This window comes from Chrysemys picta, chromosome 6 (genome assembly GCF_011386835.1).
Source record: "Chrysemys picta bellii isolate R12L10 chromosome 6, ASM1138683v2, whole genome shotgun sequence".
Classification (NCBI taxonomy): domain Eukaryota; kingdom Metazoa; phylum Chordata; order Testudines; family Emydidae; genus Chrysemys; species Chrysemys picta.
Window position 1 is genome coordinate 67,797,728 of NC_088796.1, and position 19,561 is coordinate 67,817,288.

Sequence of the window (19,561 nt, forward strand, 5' to 3'; positions counted from 1 at the left end):
AGTCATTGAACAAAAGTAATACATTTCAACATTAAGTAAAAGAAGTTAAATAACTGTGCATGAAAAAATAATTTAGTAAAATGAGTTATGATTATATCAAGATATGGTTTGACAGAAAAATTTACAGAACATCCAATAACTGAAGAATTACTTCTTGTGAAAGAAAATTACCTCAATTGTGCATGTATATTGCTGTTATGTAAAAGAACTGATTCAGGCGCAACCACATGCAGAAAAGGCAGAAATGTTCAATAAGTATTTCATTTCTATATCTGGAAAGGAGTAGGATAATTTACTCATATCACATGAAGACCGTGAACTACTTTCCAGTCAATTACTAATTAAGAAGGATGTGAAACAGTACCTAGTAGGGATAAATCAGCAGGCCCAGATAACTTACATCTAAGAATTGTAAAAGAGTTGGCATAAAACACCCTTGATCCCCTCATGTTAATTTTTAATAAATCTTGGAATACTGGGGAAAATCCAGAAGAATGGAAAAAGTCATGCCAAATTCAAAAAGGTCAAGCTGAATGATGCAGCTAATTATAGGCCAGTTAGCCTGCCATCAGTCCTGGGCAAAATAACGTAAAAGCTGATATAGGATTCAATCAATAAAGAATTAAAGGGTTGGATTATACTTAATGCTAATTAACATGATTTTATGGAAGAATAGGGCTTGTCAAACAAACCTGATTTTTTAATGCGATTTCATGTTTGATAAAGGTTGTGCAGATGTAATGTACTTGGACTTTTGTAAGGCATTTGACATTCTCATTTAAAAATCAGTACTAGACAATATCAGTACATCATTGTTAAATGGATTAAGAATTGGCTAACTGGCAGATCTCAAAAAATCAGCTGTCAGTAGGAAATTATTGAATGGAAGGGTTTCTACTGGGGCTCTGCAGGTATCTGTTCTAGTCCCACTGTTTAACATTTTTATTAAGTAAATATAAAATCATTGCTGATAAAATTTGCAGATGACACGAATATTAGAGGAATGGTAAATAATGAGAACTGGGCAGTAATACAAAGTGATTTGGATCGCTTGATAAGATGGGCCCATTCAAACAAAATATATTTTAACTGTTAACTGTGAGGTCATACATCTAGGAACAAAGAATTCAGGCCACTCCTACAGAATGGGGGATGGTATCCTGTAAAGAAGACAAGCGCTTAAATAACTCAATCTGTTTAGCTTATCAAAATGAAGTTCAAGAAGTGATTTGAATATGGTTATAAGTACCTCCGTGGGGAGAAAATACTGGGTAATAATGGCTCACATTTTTAACAGTGAGGGTGATTAGACATTGGAACAAACTACCATGGAAAGTGGTGGATTCTCCTTCATTTGAAGTCTTCAGATCAGGACTGGATGCCTTCCTGGAAAGCATGTTTTAATCAAACACAAATTACACTACTCTACAGCCAAAATGCTTCTGAAATAAATGTAGTCAAACTTTACTAATTCTGGGTCACTGAGAACAAAAATGATGCTTAAAATTGTTGATTGGCTCTAGTTTTCAAGATATGCTATTGGGTCAGTATATACGACCCTTGACTTGGGAATGGCGGAGGATAAAGGGGTTATAAAGGGATGGGATCTCAATTTAAACCAGAAATTACTAAAATACATCTTTGACTGGATCTATGAATAAATCTTTGACTGGGTTTGGACAGTACTTGCTTTTTAGGCAAAACAATGAATGCTGCAATCTGAAGCTGGTATGGCGTCATACATGATATGAATTGCATCATGTTATTCCTAGAAGTCATGGATGATGCAATCATAACGAAGCTTACATCACACTGCTGAACAAATTGCCCTATATCAGCTCTAGAAATCATATAGTGTCGTGCTCTCTTATTTGTCAGTGTTTGATTTTGCAAAGGGACACATTTCTGTTTAGCCAAAGTGAGCAGAGATGCCTCGTACTTGTGTGAACAGTGCAGATAACTTCTGCTATGTTTGTGGTGAAGTGACTTTTGCATCACAAAAGCGCAGGGTTAAGAGAGCCTATCACCTTTATTTTGGCTGCAAAATTGGAGATCAGGACAAGAGGTTGGCCCCACACATATGCTGCAACACTTGTGCAACAAATCTTCGCCAGTGGTTGAACAGGAAAAGGAAATCTATGCCTTTTGCAGTGCCAATGATTTGGAGAGAGCCAACAGATCATACCAGCAATTGTTACTTCTGCATGGTGCCTCCAGTTGGGAAAGGTGTGTCAAAGAAGAAAAAGTGGACTGTGCATTATCCAAACATTCCATCAGCTATACACCCAGTACCCCACGGAGAAGGACTGCCGGTTCCTGATTCACCAGAATCATTCTCACTTGAGTCAGACGAGGAAGAGGATGAAACTTCTGGTCCTGAACCATCAATGTCACAGGACCCACATTTTCTCCCATCCTCCTCCTCTGAACCACACCTCATAACACAAGGTGAACTGAATGACCTTGTCAGGGATTTGGAACTACCCAAGAGTAAGGCAGAGCTGTTGGGCTCTAGACTACAGCAGTGGAATCTCCTGGCAGGTGATGTTAGGGTTTCCATATTCCGTGACCGTCAAAAGGATCTTGTCCCATTCTTCTTCATGGAAGGTGATCTTGTAGCCTGCAACAACATCGATGGTGTGATGGCAGCCCTCAACATCGTTCACGATCCAGATGAGTGGAGACTGTTCATTGATTCATTGAAGACAAGTCTTAAAGCTGTTTTACTGCATAATGGCAATGTTTTGCCATCAGTTCCAGTTGGTCATGCAGTCCATATGAAGGAAACCTATGACAACATGAAACAACTTTTGAGGTGCATAAACTATGATCAACATCAGTGGCAGCTTTGTGACGATTTGAAGGTTGTTGCTCTCTTGCTTGGTCTGCAGACTGGATACACAAAGTACTGCTGTTTTCTCTGCGAATGGGATAGTCGTGCAAGAGATTCCCACTACATCAAGAAAGATTGGCCCCTCGGACAGTCTTTGGAGCCTGGGAGGAAAAGTGTTCAGTATCCACCACTTGTTGAATCAAGGAAGATTTTGTTACCACCCTTATACATCAAGCTGGTTCTGATGAAGAACTTTGTCAAGGCCATTGACAAAACACAAGCAGCTTTCAAGTACCTCCGTGGAAAATGTCCAAGGTTAAGTGAAGCTAAGATAAAGGAAGGTGTCTTTGTTGGTCCTCAGATTCGTGAACTTCTTCGAGATGATGCATTTGACCATGCACTGCGTGGCAAGGAAAAGACGGCATGGAAAGCCTTCCAGTTAGTGGCAATAAATTTTCTTGGAAACAACAAGGCAGACAACTACAGGTTGTTGGTGGAAAACCTCCTCAAGGCATACAAAAGCCTTGGTTGCAACACGTCACTAAAGATACATTTTTTTGCACTCTCATCTAGATTTTTTTCCACCGAACTGCGGAGCAGTGAGCGACAAGCATGGCGAGTGATTTCACCAGGACATTGCAACAATGGAGAAAGGCTATCAGGGCAAATGGAGCCCATCAATGCTTGCAGACTATTGCTGGACAGTGACAAGAGATGCTCCATTTAATGAATACAAGAGACAAGCCAAGAAGCGCCGAGTAGACACTGAGTAAGACTAAACTATGTACATAATAGTTTTTTGCCTTTTGTTTCATAATAAATTTTATTTATATAACCCTTTTGCTGATTTTTAAAGTGTTACATAAACAGGACAGGTGAAATATTATCATGGAAAGCAACCATAAACACATGAAAAGACCTAGGTTTACAATTTATTATTAAAACTCTACTATCTACACAATATACATAGACATAACATGTAAAAACGTAAATATCTTAGAAAAAGTAGCCAATCAGTTGTTTTAATTGTCATATTTGAATTCAGCACATCAAAATACATAATAAATAGCACATTTTATCTCTGAAGCAGACGACTTCTCAAAAATTGTAGACCAGTGTTATTGGGCTCAATACCGGAGTATCTTGATGAAATTCCAAGGTATGTGTTATGCATAGGACCCTACCAAATTCACAGCCATGAAAAATGCGTCACGGACTGTGAAATCTGGTCTTTTGTGTGTTTTTACCCTATACTATACAGATTTCATGGGGGAGAGCAGTGTTTCTCAAATTAGGGGTCCTGACCCAAAAGGGAGTTGCAGGGGGGTCACAAGGTTATTTTAGGGGGGTCTTGGTATTGCCACCCTTGTTTCTGAACTGCCTTCAGAGCTGGGCGGCCAGAGAATGGCGGCTGTTGGCTGGGTGCACAGCTCTGAAGGCAGCACACCAGCAGCAGTGCAGAAGTAAGGGTGGCTGCTGCCTTCAGAGCTGGGTGGCCAAACAGTGGTGGCTGCTTACTGAGGTCCCAGCTCTGCAGGCAGCAGTGCAGAAGTAAGGGTGGCAATACCATACCATGCCATCCTTACTTCTACGCTGCTGCTAGTGGTGGCTCTGCCTTCAGAGCTGAGCTTCCAGCCAGCAGCCAACGCTCTCTAGCTGCCCAGCTCTGAAGGCAGCGCTGCTGCCAGCCACAGTACAGAAGTAAGGGTAGCAGTACCACAACTTCCTCCACAATAACCTTGCGACACCCCCCCGACAACACCTTTTTGGGTTAGGACCCCTACAATTATAACACCATGAAATTTCAGTTTTAAATAGCTGAATTTTTAAAATCCTATGACCGTGAAATTGACCAAAGTGGACCATGAATTTGGTAGGCCTCTAGTTATATAGGTCGTCAGAGTAAAAGATCTAATAGTCCTTTCGACCTTAAAATCTATGACTCTGTAAACATATCTTGCCTTGGCAAGGGTCTTTAAAAATGTGCTGTGATTACTCCAAATTAAAAGAGGGAGGAAGATGCTGATTGCTACACTGTTCAGACTTTTCTGTTTACAGCTGCATGGAGCAATACTAGCAGTACCTCAGAAGACATTAGCTAAGTCATATAGACAACTCACATTCTATTCCACCACCTCTAGATGTATTAAAAGTTTCTAAATAGTGGTCACCAGGTTGAAGAACAGACTGAGAATAAATGGGTGAGCAGTGTCTTCCCCAGAATGAATGGAGATTGCTTATGTTCAATTACCCTATGGCCTTCCTTCACAAGGAATAAAATAAAATTAACCAGGATAGAGTAAAATGAACTATTGTTAGGCTCCATTTTCCTTTTCAAAACATAGGAGCATCTACAGCTCTTGCTGAGTGAGAGTAATGCTGTGGTTCAAAGATGACCTGTCCAAAGTTTGGATTTCAAAGTATAAGCTACTTACCAATCGCTGAGAGGAGAAAAGAATCCCTGTTTAAAGAACTAGAAAGATCAACCATATAATAACACAGCTTTATAAAGCTGTGAAATTACAAAATGTGTTGTCAAGTAGTTTAGGTTTGAAATATATCCATTACCTTGACACATGTAAATTTAATTGTCTTAATAGTCCTCTTTGCAGTGCCAGGTAATTTTAAAAAATTGCTACTGTTTCTGTTTGTTCCACAAAAGCAATGCCATGTGTAGCCTATGTTCTGTGAGAGCCACTCTCTGTGCAAGAAGGGTTACAAAGAATCATTTTTTTAATCTCCAGAAGAAAAATGAATGTTAAATATCAGCCACAGCTCAGTGTTTCTAGTTTTGCCTCTCTATTTAAATTAGCAGTCCTGATTGGAGCTGTGGATACAAACTTGATGGGAAATTAAAAATGAATTTCAAACTTCAAAGGGAACATTATGAACAATAAAAAATACAAGTACTTAACTTAAAATATCTAAATAAATGACTTTTAAGAGCATTTTCTGTCAAAAATTTCCTAAAACACCATCATTTAAGTAATGAAGGAGCTGCAAAGTGACTTTAGTAATGTATTATGGTTAAAAGCACCTAGTTTCTGTGAATGCTCCACAGTTTTCCCAGCCTGGGCACCCCTTGGAACTTCTCATTGCTGTTATTAATGGCATGAGAGAATTTTAGAATACTTAATGAGCCATAGTCTACCCTCATTTTGTATGTGAGGTTTTCATACTGTTCCTTACCATTTTGCAAGCCTTTTTTAAAGAAAGAATTTGCTCCCAGCCCATCAGCATCTCTTGCTTGCTCCTGCCTTGAAGTTCCTATGAAAAACTGCTTTTCTTGAATCTGTTCTCTTCTCCCAAATTTTCTCCAATGTAAAATACTTTCTTTAAACATTTTTATGGATCAGCTCAATAGTCTTATGGTGATGAGATCCCAAGGGGTGAAAACATTATCTCATTCCCTGGGCTGACATTGCTAGGAAGCACTGTAGAAGCAGTAGGCTTCGCTCATAGAGAACTTTGCACGCTTTTTTTTTTTTTTTCCTTCTTTTTTTCCCCCACTAATGTAGTGGTGATACTAACTGACTTGAAAGGGATTTCCAGCTTGCACTTTCTTGCCCAAAGAAGATCACCATGACATTGGGCTTGTCTAAACTAGGATTACATGCGTACTTTATGTAGTGAACTCTGGTTCACCTCGACCAGCTAACATGTTCAAATACAATTAGGGTTTTAAAAAGCATGAAAATGTTTTAGCCCACAAGTTTTAAAAATACACCTTTTATCTTAGTTTAGACAAGTTAACAGAGGCTTGAGATAGTAGAGGATGTAATAATTCTATAGTTCAGTTTCATGAAGGGAATATAGTATATAAGGAATATTATACAAGTGCAGACTTGAATATTTTAAATAAATTGTTTTATATCTTGGTTTTTTTAATGCAAGATCATTTTTCAAAGTTGTGTTTAGAAGTATGGATTTAGAATAGAAGTACCTTGTAACTATAACAGCATTGCTATCATCCGTCTGAGTTTTCTCTTTCTCCATACTATTTGTATGTCTTCCCTCCTCTTTTTTTTTTTTTTTTTTTTTTTTGCTTTTCACATTAGTATGTGTGCTCATGTACAGATGTGTGGTGATTATTTTAAAAAATCTCATTTACTCAGAGAAACAAGGAAAGCACTTCCTGCAAATTCTGGCTATGTTTACTGAAGTCATGTAACCCCAAACAGAGGCACACATAAGGAAAGAGATCTATGTAGAAATAAACCAGGAATAGCTTTAAGATTTAGTCATATCTATTCTTATTGTGGGGGATGGGGAAGGAAAAAAAGAAAACCAACAAGCACAGACAAAGGAAATATGCCCTTCAATTTTGTGCTCCTGTGCATGGTCTGCTCCTTTGCATGAGTATAATCTTTTCATAGTTTCTTAGCCCTGGTCTACACTACGAGGTTAGGTCAAATTTAGCCATATTGGGTTGATTTTATAAGCAATGCATCTACACAACCAATCCCATTCCGTCGACCTAAAGGGCTCTTAAAATTGACTGCTGTACTTCTCCCCGGTAAGGGGAGTAGTGCTAAAATCAACCTTCCTGGGTCAAATTTGGGGTAGTGCAGGCGCAATTAGATGGTATTGGCCTCCGGGAGCTATCCCAGAGTGTTCCAATGTGACCACTCTGGACAGCACTTTCATCTCCGATGCACTAGCCAGGTAAACTGGAAAAGCCCTGGGAAATTTTTAATTTAATTTCCTGTTTGGTCAGCCTCGTGAGCTCAGCAGCACAGGTGACTATGCAGTCCCAGAATTGCAAATGAGCTCCAGCAGGGACCGAACGGGAGACACTGGATCTGATTGCTGTATGGGGAAAAGAATCTGTGCAGGCCGAACTACGATCAAAAAGAAGAAATGCTAACATATATATATATCAAAATCGCACAGGGCATGATGGACAGAGGCTACAACAGGGACACACAGCAGGGCCGCGTGAAAGCTAAGGAGCTCAGGCAAGCCTACCAAAAGACAAAGGAGGCAAATGGTCGCTCCGGGTCAGAGCCTCATACATGCCGCTTCTATGATCAGCTGCATGACATTCTGGGGGGGGACCCTACTACTACCCTACCACTGTCTGTAGACAGCTATAAGGGGGGAGTCTCATGCAACAGGGAGGAGGATTTTTGTGGATGAGGACAAGGAGGAGGAGAATGCGCAGCAGGCAAGCGGAGAATCTGTTCTCCCCGGCAGCTAGGACCTTTTCATCATCCTGGAGCCAATACCCTCTCAAGGTGGGTTCCCGGACCCTGAAGCAGGAGAAGGCACCTCTGGTGAGTGCACATTTATAACTACACTACAGGGTTTAGAAGCAATTGTGTTTAATGTTTGATTTGCCCTGAAGACTTGGGATGCATTCGCGGCCAGTACAGCTACTGGAAAAGTCTGTTAATGTGTTTGGGGATGGAGCAGAAATCCTCCAGGCACATCTCCATGAAGCTCTCCTGGAGGTACTCTGAAAGACTTTGCAGAAGGTTTCTGGGGAGGGCTGCCTTAGTTCGTCCTCCACGGTAGGACACTTTACCACGCCAAGCCAGTAGCAAGTAGTCTGGAATCATTATAGCACAAAGCATGGCAGCGAATAGTCCTGGGTTTTGATTGCATTCAATCAACATTTGGTCTATATCTTTCTGTGTTAGCCTCAGGAGAGTGATATCATTCATGGTCACCTGGTTGAAATAGGGGAATTTTTGTAAGGGAACAGTAAAAGGATCCCATTCATGCTGGGCTGTTTGTGCTTGGCTAAAAGGGATCATCCCAGAGAATAGCCACACGCTGGGGTGGAGGGAGTGGTTTGCTGCACATCCACCCGAAAACCGCAGACCCTCCTTTTAAATGGCAAACCCAACCGGCATTGCTTGCTGTGGGAAAGGAGGGCGCTGCAGTTTGAAACCATTCCCACATGTTATAAAGGCAGAAGAAGCCAACCCCACATTTCCTTTGGCTTACCATGGCTGCCTGGAAACCGAATTCTGTTGTCCCGTTCTGTGTGATGTGTCACTATACCAGCAGGCGCTCAATATAAAAGGCAAAATGCGACCTTGTACCTAAAGCACATGTGCTGTCTGCTGTGAATTGCTTGATTCACTGTGAAAGAGTCTCCCTTTTGTTCTCAGAAATGTATCTTCTTAAATTCTACTCTCCCTTTTTATCCCCACGCAGATGCAAATATTTCTACGCTCCCCCTATCATCTCCGTCCCAGAGGTTATTGCAGATTAGAAGGCGAAAAAAATGCACTCGCGATGACATGTTTTCCAAGCTCATGCAGTCCTCCCGCACTGATAGGGCACAGCTGAATGCATGGAGGCATACAGTGACAGAGGCCAGGAAAGCATACAGTGAGCGTGATGAGAAGAGGCAGGAGGCGATGCTGAGGTTAATGGGAGAGCAAACAGACATGCTCAGGCGTCTGGTGGAGCTGCAGGAAAGGCAACAAGAGCACAGACCGCCACTGCATCCGCTGTATAACCGCCTGTCCTCCTCCCCAAGTTCCATATCCTCTTCACCCAGACGCCCAAGAACGCAGGGGGTGGTGATGAGGCTCTGGGCACCCAGCCACTTAACTCCAGATTATGGCTGAAGCAACAGAAGGCTGTCATTCAAACCGTTTCGATTTGTAGTGTGGCCTTGTCCTTCCCTCTTCCCGCACCCCACCTGGGCTACCTTGTCAGTTATCTCACTTTTTTTTTTTAGTTAATAAAGAAAGAATGCATGGTTTCAAAACAATACTGACTTTATTTCCTTTGCCAGCTGTGATCGAAGGGGGGAGGGTGGTTGGCTTACAGGGAATTAAAATCAGCAAAGGCGGCGGGTTTGCATCAAGGAGAAACACACCCAGCCTGTCCAGTCATGAAACTGGTTTTCAAAGCCTCTCTGATGTGCAGCGCGCCTAGCTGTGCTCTTCTAATCGCCCTGGTATCTGGCTGCTCAAAATTGGCCACCAGACGATTTGCCTCAACCTCCCACCTTGCCATAAATGTCTCCCCCTTACTCTCACAGATATTATGGAGCGCACAGCAAACAGCAATAACAATGGGAATATTGGTTGCACTGAGGTCTAACCTAGTAAGCAGACAGCGCCAGCAAGCTTTTAAACGTCCAAAGGCACATTCTACCACCATTCTGCACGTGCTCAGCCTATACTTGAACTGCTCCTTTCTACTGTCCAGGCTGCCTGTGTATGGCCTCATGAGTTATAGGAGCAAGGGGTAGGCTGGGTCTCCAAGGATAACTATTGGCATTTCAACATCCCCAACAGTAATCTTCTGGTCTGGGAAGTATGTCCCTTCTTGCAGCTGTTCAAACAGCCCAGAGTTCCTAAAGATGCGAGTGTCATGCACCTTTCCTGGCCATCCCACGTTGATGTCAGTGAAACGTCCCTGGTGAGTCACCAGTGCTTGCAGCACCATTGAGAAATACCCCTTGCGGTTTACGTACTGGTTGGCAAGGTGGTCCGGGGCCAAGATAGGGATATGCGTTCCGTCTATCGCCCCACCACAGTTAGGGAAACCCATTGCAGCAAAGCCATCCACTATGCCCTGCACATTTCCCAGACTCACTATACTTCTTAGCAGAAGAGTATTGATTGCCCTGGCTACTTGGATCACAGCAGCCCCCGCAGTAGATTTGTCCACTCCACAGTGGATTTGATTCCCAACTGACCGGTAGCAGTCAGGAACTGCAAGCTTCCACAGGGCTATCGCCACTCGTTTCTCAACTGTCAGGGCAGCTCTCATCTTGGTATGCCTGCGCATCTGGGCGGGGGAAAGCAACTCACAAAGTTCCAGGAAAGTGGCCTTACGCATGCAAAAGTTTCAGTCACTGGGAATCATCCAATACCTGCAACACTATGCGGTCCCACCGGTCTGTGCTTGTTGGCCATGCCCAGAATCGGCGTTTCACTGTGTCAACCTGCCCCACTGCCGCCATGATGTCCCAATTGCAACATCCCATGTTTTCAGGAACGTCTGTGTCCATGTCCTCCTCACAATCATCCTCATGCTGGTGGCTCCTAGCCAGGTTCTGCACATACTGCAGGATAATGCGCGAGGTGGTTTGCTGTGCTCACAACAGCAGCGGTGAGCTAAGCGGGCTCCATGCTTGCTGTGCTATTGCGTCTGCACGGGTAACCCAGGAAAAAAGGCACAAAATGATTGTCTGCCATTACTTTCACGGAGGGAGGGAGGGAGGGAGGGAAGACTGGTGACATGTACCCAAAACTACCCGCGACAATGTTTTTGCCCCATCAGGCATCAGGAGCTTAACCCAGAATTCCAGTGGACAGCAGGGACTGTGGGATAGCTACCCACAGTGCACAGCTCCATGACTCAATCCTAGCCACGGTATTGACGCACTCTGCCGACTTAATGCGCTTAGTGGGGGACATACACAATCGACTGTATAAGATCGCTTTCTAAAGATCGACTTCTATAAAATCGACCTACCTTATATATACTTATATACATAAGCAGGTTCGTTTATAAGCTAACCCCCCCCCCCGATGGATAAGTAAAAATGGAAAATTTTTATAACCTGTTCATAAGCTGACCCTATAATTCAGGGGTCAGCAAACTTGGCTCCCGGGCCATCAGGATAAGCCGCTGGTGGGCCGAGATGGTTTGTTTACCTTGAGCGTCTGCAGGCACGTAGGTAAACCTAATGAAACAAAGTGTCCAGGCGCACCAGCTGCTTACCCCGACGGGCCAGGACAGCAACTGGTGGGGAAATCTGCGGGGGGGAGGGAAAGCTAGGAGTCAGGGGAGTAACCCCTGTGACAACCCCCCACATGACCCCACCCCTAGTCCGGGACCCCCGCACTCTCCCCATCCCATCCTTCCCACCTTATCTGGGGAGGGCCAAGGAAGGATGTCTCTGGCCCGGCTGGAGCTGCTCTGGCAGGCCAGACTGGGCGGCGCGGCCGCAGCATGTTCCGGCGGGTTGGGCTGGGTGGCACGTCCGCAGCGTGCTCTGGGGAGCAGGGCTGCAGCTGCAGCTGCTTCAGAGGCTGGGGGAAGAGCAGCGTGGCCAGAAGTGGAGAAACTCTGGCCCCGCCTCTTCCCTTCTGTCTCTGCTGGCTGTGCTGCCTCTCCTTGCTCCCTCGGTTGGGGGGAGGGGCTGTGTCCCACCTCTCCCTCTCTATACCTATTCATAAGCCGACCCCCATCTCTGGTGCTTCCCTTTTTTACTAAAAATTTTCGGCTTATGAACGAGTATATATAGTAATTTCGTAATGTAGACATACCCTTAAGCCTAAGTAGTGAAAAAGCAGAAACTGAGAGCACCTTTGGGCCTGTGATAATTTCGTTTGATTTGCTGCCCCTTCAGTCTTTAACTAATTAGTTCCCATAACTCGATCATAGTTATTGTTTAGGTAATTAGCAACTTTATGGTAAGCGTAAATTACTTTTTAGTTGTCTTCATTCTACTGTCCTGTCTAATTAGTCCATATTATCCTGTAAAGGCCAATTAAAAAATGTCTTTCACATCTTGCTTGGCATCTCAGAAATCTGAATATAGAACAAGTTACTTTTTAAATCCACTTATTGGCAAAATGTGGGGCCTCAAACCCTCATCTTTGTATAGAGTGTAAAATTCTGAAAATGGGAGAGGAAAACCTTCCTATATATGGAGAGCCTTTGGCCTCCTTGCCCAATTTATATGTAGATAGTAATGTAATAATACAGATGAGAGCTGGCTGTAACAATAGTTGATTATACTGTAATCAATACAGTTGCCTACATCATGCCCCCATCAAAAATCATATCAGATAACAAAAATTCTGCATCTCAAAGTAGGGAATTAACAATTCCCCATTTTCTTATCTGGAGATGTGAAGTTAATATCAAAGAGGAGGAAGAAAGTAATATTTTCAATGTGTCACCCAGTTTTTAGAAGTTAATGAAGTTCCGCTGACTAAAAAAAGGATTTGAAGAAAAATCTATTTTGTTTATTCAGAAAATGCTTTACTGTTTTCAGAAAAGTTACAGTAGAATATCTTGTCAAATTCTGTACGTTGGATATGGCCAAATATAAAAATGTATTATGAACCGAATGATGTTAGAGTAAGAGCAAGAAAATAAAACAATTTGCCTTTGAAGTTAGTGTGTGACTTTATAAGAGCATCTTTAAAACATAGATCCTAATGAAAATTCTTTGACATGCGGTATCTGTTTCTTCTGAATAATGATTAGCTTTATTTTTCTGAAGACTTAAAAGTTATGTGTTTATTCAGCACAATGAATATATATATATATTTGCAATTTCAGGGTAATTTTGGTGAAGTATATAAGGGAACATTAAAGGATAAAACTCCTGTTGCTGTAAAAACTTGTAAAGAAGACCTTCCTCAGGAACTGAAAATAAAATTTTTATCAGAGGCCAGGTGAGTTCTCTACATATAATTAGATATGTGGTTATCTTGGATTTTTTTTTTAATTGAAATTTTAATTTTGAAAATTAAAGATTTCAGATATCTTTAGTGACCAGTCCAGCAATCATAAATAAGCCCTGAAACTAACATTGGGGCCCAATTAAGAGCTTTTTTTCAAAGGTCTGACCTTATCATAGACTCAAGCAAGACTTCAGAGTAGAAGTGGTAGTCATAAAGACATGTAGATATTGACCTCATTAACTGATCTTTCTCGGGAAGAAACAGGCCCTCTGGAAGAACTGGGTTGTGCCGGTCAGACAAAGGATATTCCATGATAGTGGGGGAAAATGAGGTTGGAATAGTACCATATATACTTGATCATAAACAGGTTCGTTTATAAACCGACCCTCCCAAGATGGATAAGTAAAAATGGAAAATGTTATGACCCGTTCATAAGCTGACCCTATAATTCAGGGGTCAGCAAACTTGGCTCCCGGGCCATCAGGATAAGCCGTTGGCGGGCCGAGATGGTTTGTTTACCTCGCGTCCGCAGGCACAGAGGTAAACCTAATGAAAAAAAGTGTCCCGGCACGCCAGCTGCTTACCCTGACGGGCTGGGACAGCAACTGATAGGGAAATTTTTGGGGGGGGGAGAAGCTGGGGGTCAGGGTAGTAACCCCTATGACCACCCCCCACATGACCCCACCCCTAGCCTGGGACCCCCACACTCCCTATCCCATCCCTTCCCACCTTATCTGGGGAGGGCCAAGGGATGTTGTCTCTGGCCTGGCTGGAGCTGCTCCAGCAGGCTGGGCAGTGCAGCCTGCTCCGGCAGGCCAGACCGGGTGGCGCAGCCGCAGCATGTTCCAGCAGGCTGGGCCGTGCGGCATGGCTGCAGCGTGCTTCGGTCGGGTGGTGTGGCCACAGCCTGCTCTGGGGGGAGGGACCAAGTGGCACGGCTGCAGCCTGCCAGCCCTGGAGCTGCAGCTGCTTTTGAGGCTGGGGGGAGAGCAGCATGGCCAGAATTGGAGAGACTCTGGCCCTGCCTCTTCCCTTCTGTCTCTGCTGGCTGTGCTGCTTCTCCTTGCTCCCTCGGTTGGGGGAAGGGGCTGTGTCCCACCTCTCCCTCTCTATACCCATTCATAAGCCGACCCCCATCTCTGGTGCTTCCCTTTTTTACTAAAAAAATTCGGCTTATGAACGAGTATAGATGGTAATTATATTACAAAACATTGGTGAAAAGAGTGCTAAGCCCATGTATGTGAGCTGATACATGAGAATACAAGTACATGGCCTTTAAATTCTCAGGGTAAGGGAGTGTACCATAATATTTTAAAATGTTTTACGTTATCTTGCTGTCCTCACTCTAGAGTTTAGCATAGTTTCATTGTTAGATAAATAGCTGAGTTTTACAAAGATAGAAATGTAGAAAACATTAGCTATATACAAATGACTTTTATTGGTTATTTCAACTATATAATTCCTTGAAAATGGCTTTGATTTCATGCTAATAGCCTGGCTGGCTACCAAGGAATTTCTTCACTTGCTAAGCAGCCTCCAACTCAAGAAATGATTTTATATTGAAATGAAAATGAAATACATTATTCCTTACTGAGATGGCATTCAAGCATACTAATGCTTTCCTTTTTTTTTTTTTTTTTTTTTACAAGAGGTGATTCAAGTTAAAAAGTATTAGGCATCAAACTTTCAAAAGCTATGATATCTCTCTAGAATTCTCACCAGCCCTCCTTTTCATGTATAAGTCATGGCATATTCTTCTGTCTGGAAATGTTCTCATCATAGCCTTACTTAAGCAGATGCAAGTTTTATTGTTTTCGCTTCCTAAATTGGAATGGTTATCATTATTTTTTTGTTTTCAGTTTAAATTATTTTTTACTGTATTTAACGCTCAGGAAAATGAGTTGGAGGCTGAGCTGTGGGTAGGCAAAGTGCAGACAGATGCTTTGCAAGGTTTTTGACTGAACTCTCCCAGCACTCCCCAGTTCTGATCTTTTAGTTAAATTCTGGGCCTCATGAGGTATGACTGCCTTGTCATGCAAATTATATAGTTCTTTTATGATGTGGACAAATGGTGGGATCACTATGAAAATACTTAAGTAGATTTTGACTTGTAAACTAGTTAATATATTCACCAGTTTTTAATTTTCTCATCAGAGTGGTATGATTGTAATTCCACAGAGTGGTACCTTTGCATTGAAAGCAACTTGTTTTTATTTTGGATAACATAACAAGGGAAATTTTGCTTTAAAATAATGTTTAAGATACTTTCTCCTGATATTTATTTTAATCAACTTGCAGAATGAAATATACTAACGTAATCAAACTTTTTTTGCCCCCTATGCAGAATACTCAAGCAATATGACCATCCCAATATTGTCAAGCTAATAGGCGTTTGCACTCAAAGGCAGCCTATTTATATAGTTATGGAACTTATTCCAGGTAAATTTCTTTTTTGCATTTTTATAACATATAGCCCTGAGTTTATTATGTCTTAATTGCCTCTATTAGCATTATCATGATCTATCCCAACAGATCTACACTTATAAACTTTTCAGAGAGCTTGGTTTATGCTAGCCATGATGCTGTGCAGGTCTGCTGTGAGTTTGTCTATAACCAACCCAAACATCACAAGCTGTTAGAAAATACCATTACACATTTGTTTAGTGCAGGAATAGTCTCAGTTTTCCTCACTCCAGTGTAGAACAAAATACCCCTTTTTTTCATGAGCTGCCTATGTTATTGATGTCTTTGCTATTGATGAGTTAACTGAGTTTAAATTTAGACGTTCAACTTCTGTAACATCTTTGGTTACAGATGAGTAATGATCTATAATATGCCCTATCCACTGAAGTTTTTTCTGTGTTTTATGTATATCTCTTACATTAAAAAGTATGAAAATAAGTTATTTAGGAAAATTGTATTGTTTCTTTTTCTGATAGCCTTGTACCACTTTGGGACTGCTGTGTTTGTATTTTGCCAGCCGGTGGAGACAGTTTCCAACTGTTAGGATAATAGCAGCTGCTAGGCACTTTATTCCCACTTTGAATCTGTGTGTAGCAAGAAAAGCTGTGTTCTTGTTAACCAATGGTGTTCCTTACTATGCAGCACAGTTAATACAGGTGATGAGTTTTTAAAAAAATGGCTTCAAAATTATATTCTGGGATGTAACAAGAACCATTCCATTCACAAAGAATTAGGCTATATTTTCACTGAAGGTTGGGTGTAGTTTATTGTTTATAATACTTGAGTATTAACAGAAGCACAGATGCAACTGTGAAATCTTAGTCCCTTTATGATTTACTGTCTTTCACAATGAGATTATGTTGTATATGTGACTGACTTTTATAGTTTATGGAAATGGGAGACTAATAGTATTGTCTTGAGCCAGGCTTATTCTGGCAATGCTTTGTGAAGGCTTCCACAAACATCTCTGCCAATGTTCTTATATCCTGGCCTTAGACACTTTTGGCATTTTGGTACAGGATTCACAGGGCCCAGGACAAGATGTAAAAACAGGCCTCAGGTAGAGTAGTCTATGGGGAATCAGTGAATGGAATTTTAAATCTTTTACCCATCCCCGTGACTATTTCTACCTTCACACCGACCTAAAAGTTGAATATTTTTTTTTCCTCCTGGCTTCAGATATGCAAGAAACTTCCTAACTCTGATCCTGGTGTGCTTTGTTGTGCTCTGGGTATTCTGGCTAGCTTTGTAGTATTTACAGTCCTTCACACCTAGTGCCAAGTCTTTTTGAGAGTTAAAAATGGCAGGCACACCAGGAGCAGGACCAACCCAACTAGAGAAGTTAGGAAGTCTGGTTCTGGTGAATGGGGCAGACAGAGGAAGGGCTGGGTACTAGCTTTATATTAGAGGGGTGATGGCTGTGTGCAAAATATTACTACTGTTTTTCACCTCCTTGATTGCAAATTTGGATGAGACTACCTAAAATAAGTTTCACTTGTGATCAGATCTACAACTTGAACTTTGATCTTCATAAATGAAATACTAGTGCTTTCATTCACTGCACCACCACCTGCCCGAGCTTTCTCAGTGTGTGTTTATTGTTTATTTCGCTTTATATTTTCTCTCTGCAAATAAAATAACAAATGGAGATACTAGGATGGCCAGGTGTCTGGTTTTTGACCAGAAAGTCTGGTAAAAAAGGGGACCTGACAGTATCCGGTTACTGCGGGTGGGGGAGGCAGGGAGGTGCCTGGTCATTACCCTTGCCAACCCCTACTCAGCTGGAGCCACCTCCTACCTGCGTTGGGCAGCAGCAGCTCCCAGCTCCAAAGGCAAGTCCCTTCCACGCAGAAGGGAGGGAGGGGAGGGAAAAAGCAGAGAATGACAGAAGACTGGGAGGGGGCAGAGAGGGAGAGCAGCAAATAGGGGGCGGGGCCTTGGTGAGAGGGGGGAGGCAGGAGCCAGGGCCTCGGGGAGAGGTGGGTCAGGGGTAGGACCTTGGGAGAAGAGGCAGGCAGGAGCAGTTCCGGCACTCCCGCTGGAGTATCCGTTTTTTATATATTACAAAGTTGGCAATCCTAGCGAGTACACTTGAGGATGTTTAAACTATATAATTCTGCAACTCAATTTTAAAAAAATTAGTTTAATAGAACATTTAATTATATAAAATTGTATCACACTGTGAAATGCAGAACTGTAGAAGACTGTGGTTTATAAGGCTACATTGTAGACTCTCCAGGGAATGTAGTAGAAACAGTTGGCTACATACTGTGGTGGGATTTCACCCATTATGTTTGCTCATTTTTTTTTGCATATAGTTTGCCCTTTGCTATAGCATGTTCTGATTCCTTATTTGTCAAGTATATTTTTTGTTCCCTTGTATACCTCCTACGTGTGGGATATGTGCTGTTTATTCTCTTTTGAGATTGCTGTGATTTGGGTTTCAGTGCTTTATTTGTGGCTCTTTCTAGTTGCCGTTGCAGAGTCAGATCATTTTCATGAGTGTCCCGTATTTCGGAAGCTGGAAAAGGAAATATCTCTCAGGATAAAATAGCTCATGTTAGGAATCAAAAGAAGGATTAAACAAGTTAAACAGTTAAACAAGAATACAATCACTGTTGGCCACAGGAAACAACCCAGATGTTACTATACACATTGCCAAAGAATATAACATGTTTGAAACACAAACATCTTTCTTAAGTGAACACCTTTCTTACAGAGCATAAGAAATGACACTCCTCCCACAGAAACGAACACTGTGATAAGAAAATTCAAAAAAGCCTACATAGCAATGATATATTCCACAGAATAAATAAAAGAACATACTGCAGAAATACAGCCAGGAGAGAGAGAGAGAGAGAGAGTGTGTGTGTGTGAAGGTCACAAAAAGAGCGATGCATGGTATTGAGAGCAAACGGTCACCTAATTGCAACATATTTTCTTCTGTCAAGGCAGCCAGCCATCTCAAGCTAGCAGTCTTCAACCACAACATAAACCTATAATAGCTTATTAAAGTGATTTTATTAATTTATTCCTGGCTATTGCATTAGAATATTGCACATAGAAGTGAAGGTCTCTGAACTAATAGCCAAATTTAGGGGTTTCCCCCACAAAATATATAATTTCTGTTTGCTTAGGGACCCATGACTGAAAAACAAACAATTATGTAATTGCGCTGTGTCACGTGCTCTCTCTCTCAGACCCCTCTCTGTTAGCTAGGTTGGACAAATCCCCTGCTCTGGGGCTTGAAAGTCTCACAGGTGCAGGTTCCTCTCCCCTTTCTCCCAATGGTAGAACAGATGACTTCCGGAAGGGGAATACACTGGGCTCTCTGTCAGCTCTTCAGTAGCACTGGGATAGAATGGGTAGCTCAAGATCAGTAAATGGTCCTCTGATCTCTCTGTAATCTCTTCCCCCTACCCCTTCCGTCTTCATGTTCTACAGGGTTTTTCATTTTCATATCCTACTTCTCCAATTGCTGAAATGTACTATGGCCACTAGTGCTCCTTTTCAGTTGCCTCATTATTCATTTATTAATTATATTTCTAATTCTGTTCCTCCCATTGCAAGGGTAGGCGGGAAATGTTCCTTCCCATATTCACCAAACTGCCCTGGCTTATTGGGACTAGAGGGGGTGGCACAGGTGCTCCTGTCAAGTCTTCCCCCTCCCTTGGGGTCGGCAGATGGTGTGTTCCTCCCCAAAACTGCCACGTTTTACTATTATTATTTCCAGGGAGAGGAGGCATGATGCTTCCCTGGTTTCTGAGGATTAGTGTGTGACAGTGTACCCCATAAGGCTTTATGGGGAGGGGGTGCTTATAAATGTATGTATGACATAACTGGAATATGTTTTGTGCTGCCTGTGCCATGT

The 19,561-nt window shown here is 42.2% G+C and overlaps 1 protein-coding gene and 1 long non-coding RNA gene across 11 annotated transcripts in view; both read left to right on the forward strand.

The window, feature by feature from the left end:
- FER (FER tyrosine kinase) overlaps nucleotides 1-19,561 on the forward strand; it is a 412,813-nt gene that overhangs the window by 248,581 nt on the left and 144,671 nt on the right. For all 10 annotated transcript variants that reach the window (XR_010588818.1, XM_024106728.3, XM_005281640.5 and 7 more), the window contains 2 exons: nucleotides 13,103-13,218; nucleotides 15,572-15,666. Coding sequence is in view for 9 of the 10 variants with exons in the window: in XM_024106728.3 (XP_023962496.2) it covers nucleotides 13,103-13,218; nucleotides 15,572-15,666 (211 nt within the window). In the remaining variant the exon portion in view is untranslated. The remainder of the gene's footprint in view (nucleotides 1-13,102; nucleotides 13,219-15,571; nucleotides 15,667-19,561) is intronic.
- Nucleotides 7,551-9,563, forward strand: LOC135972386 (uncharacterized). Its single transcript, XR_010588824.1, has 2 exons — nucleotides 7,551-8,109; nucleotides 8,999-9,563. It is a non-coding gene; the product is annotated as an uncharacterized LOC135972386 (long non-coding RNA).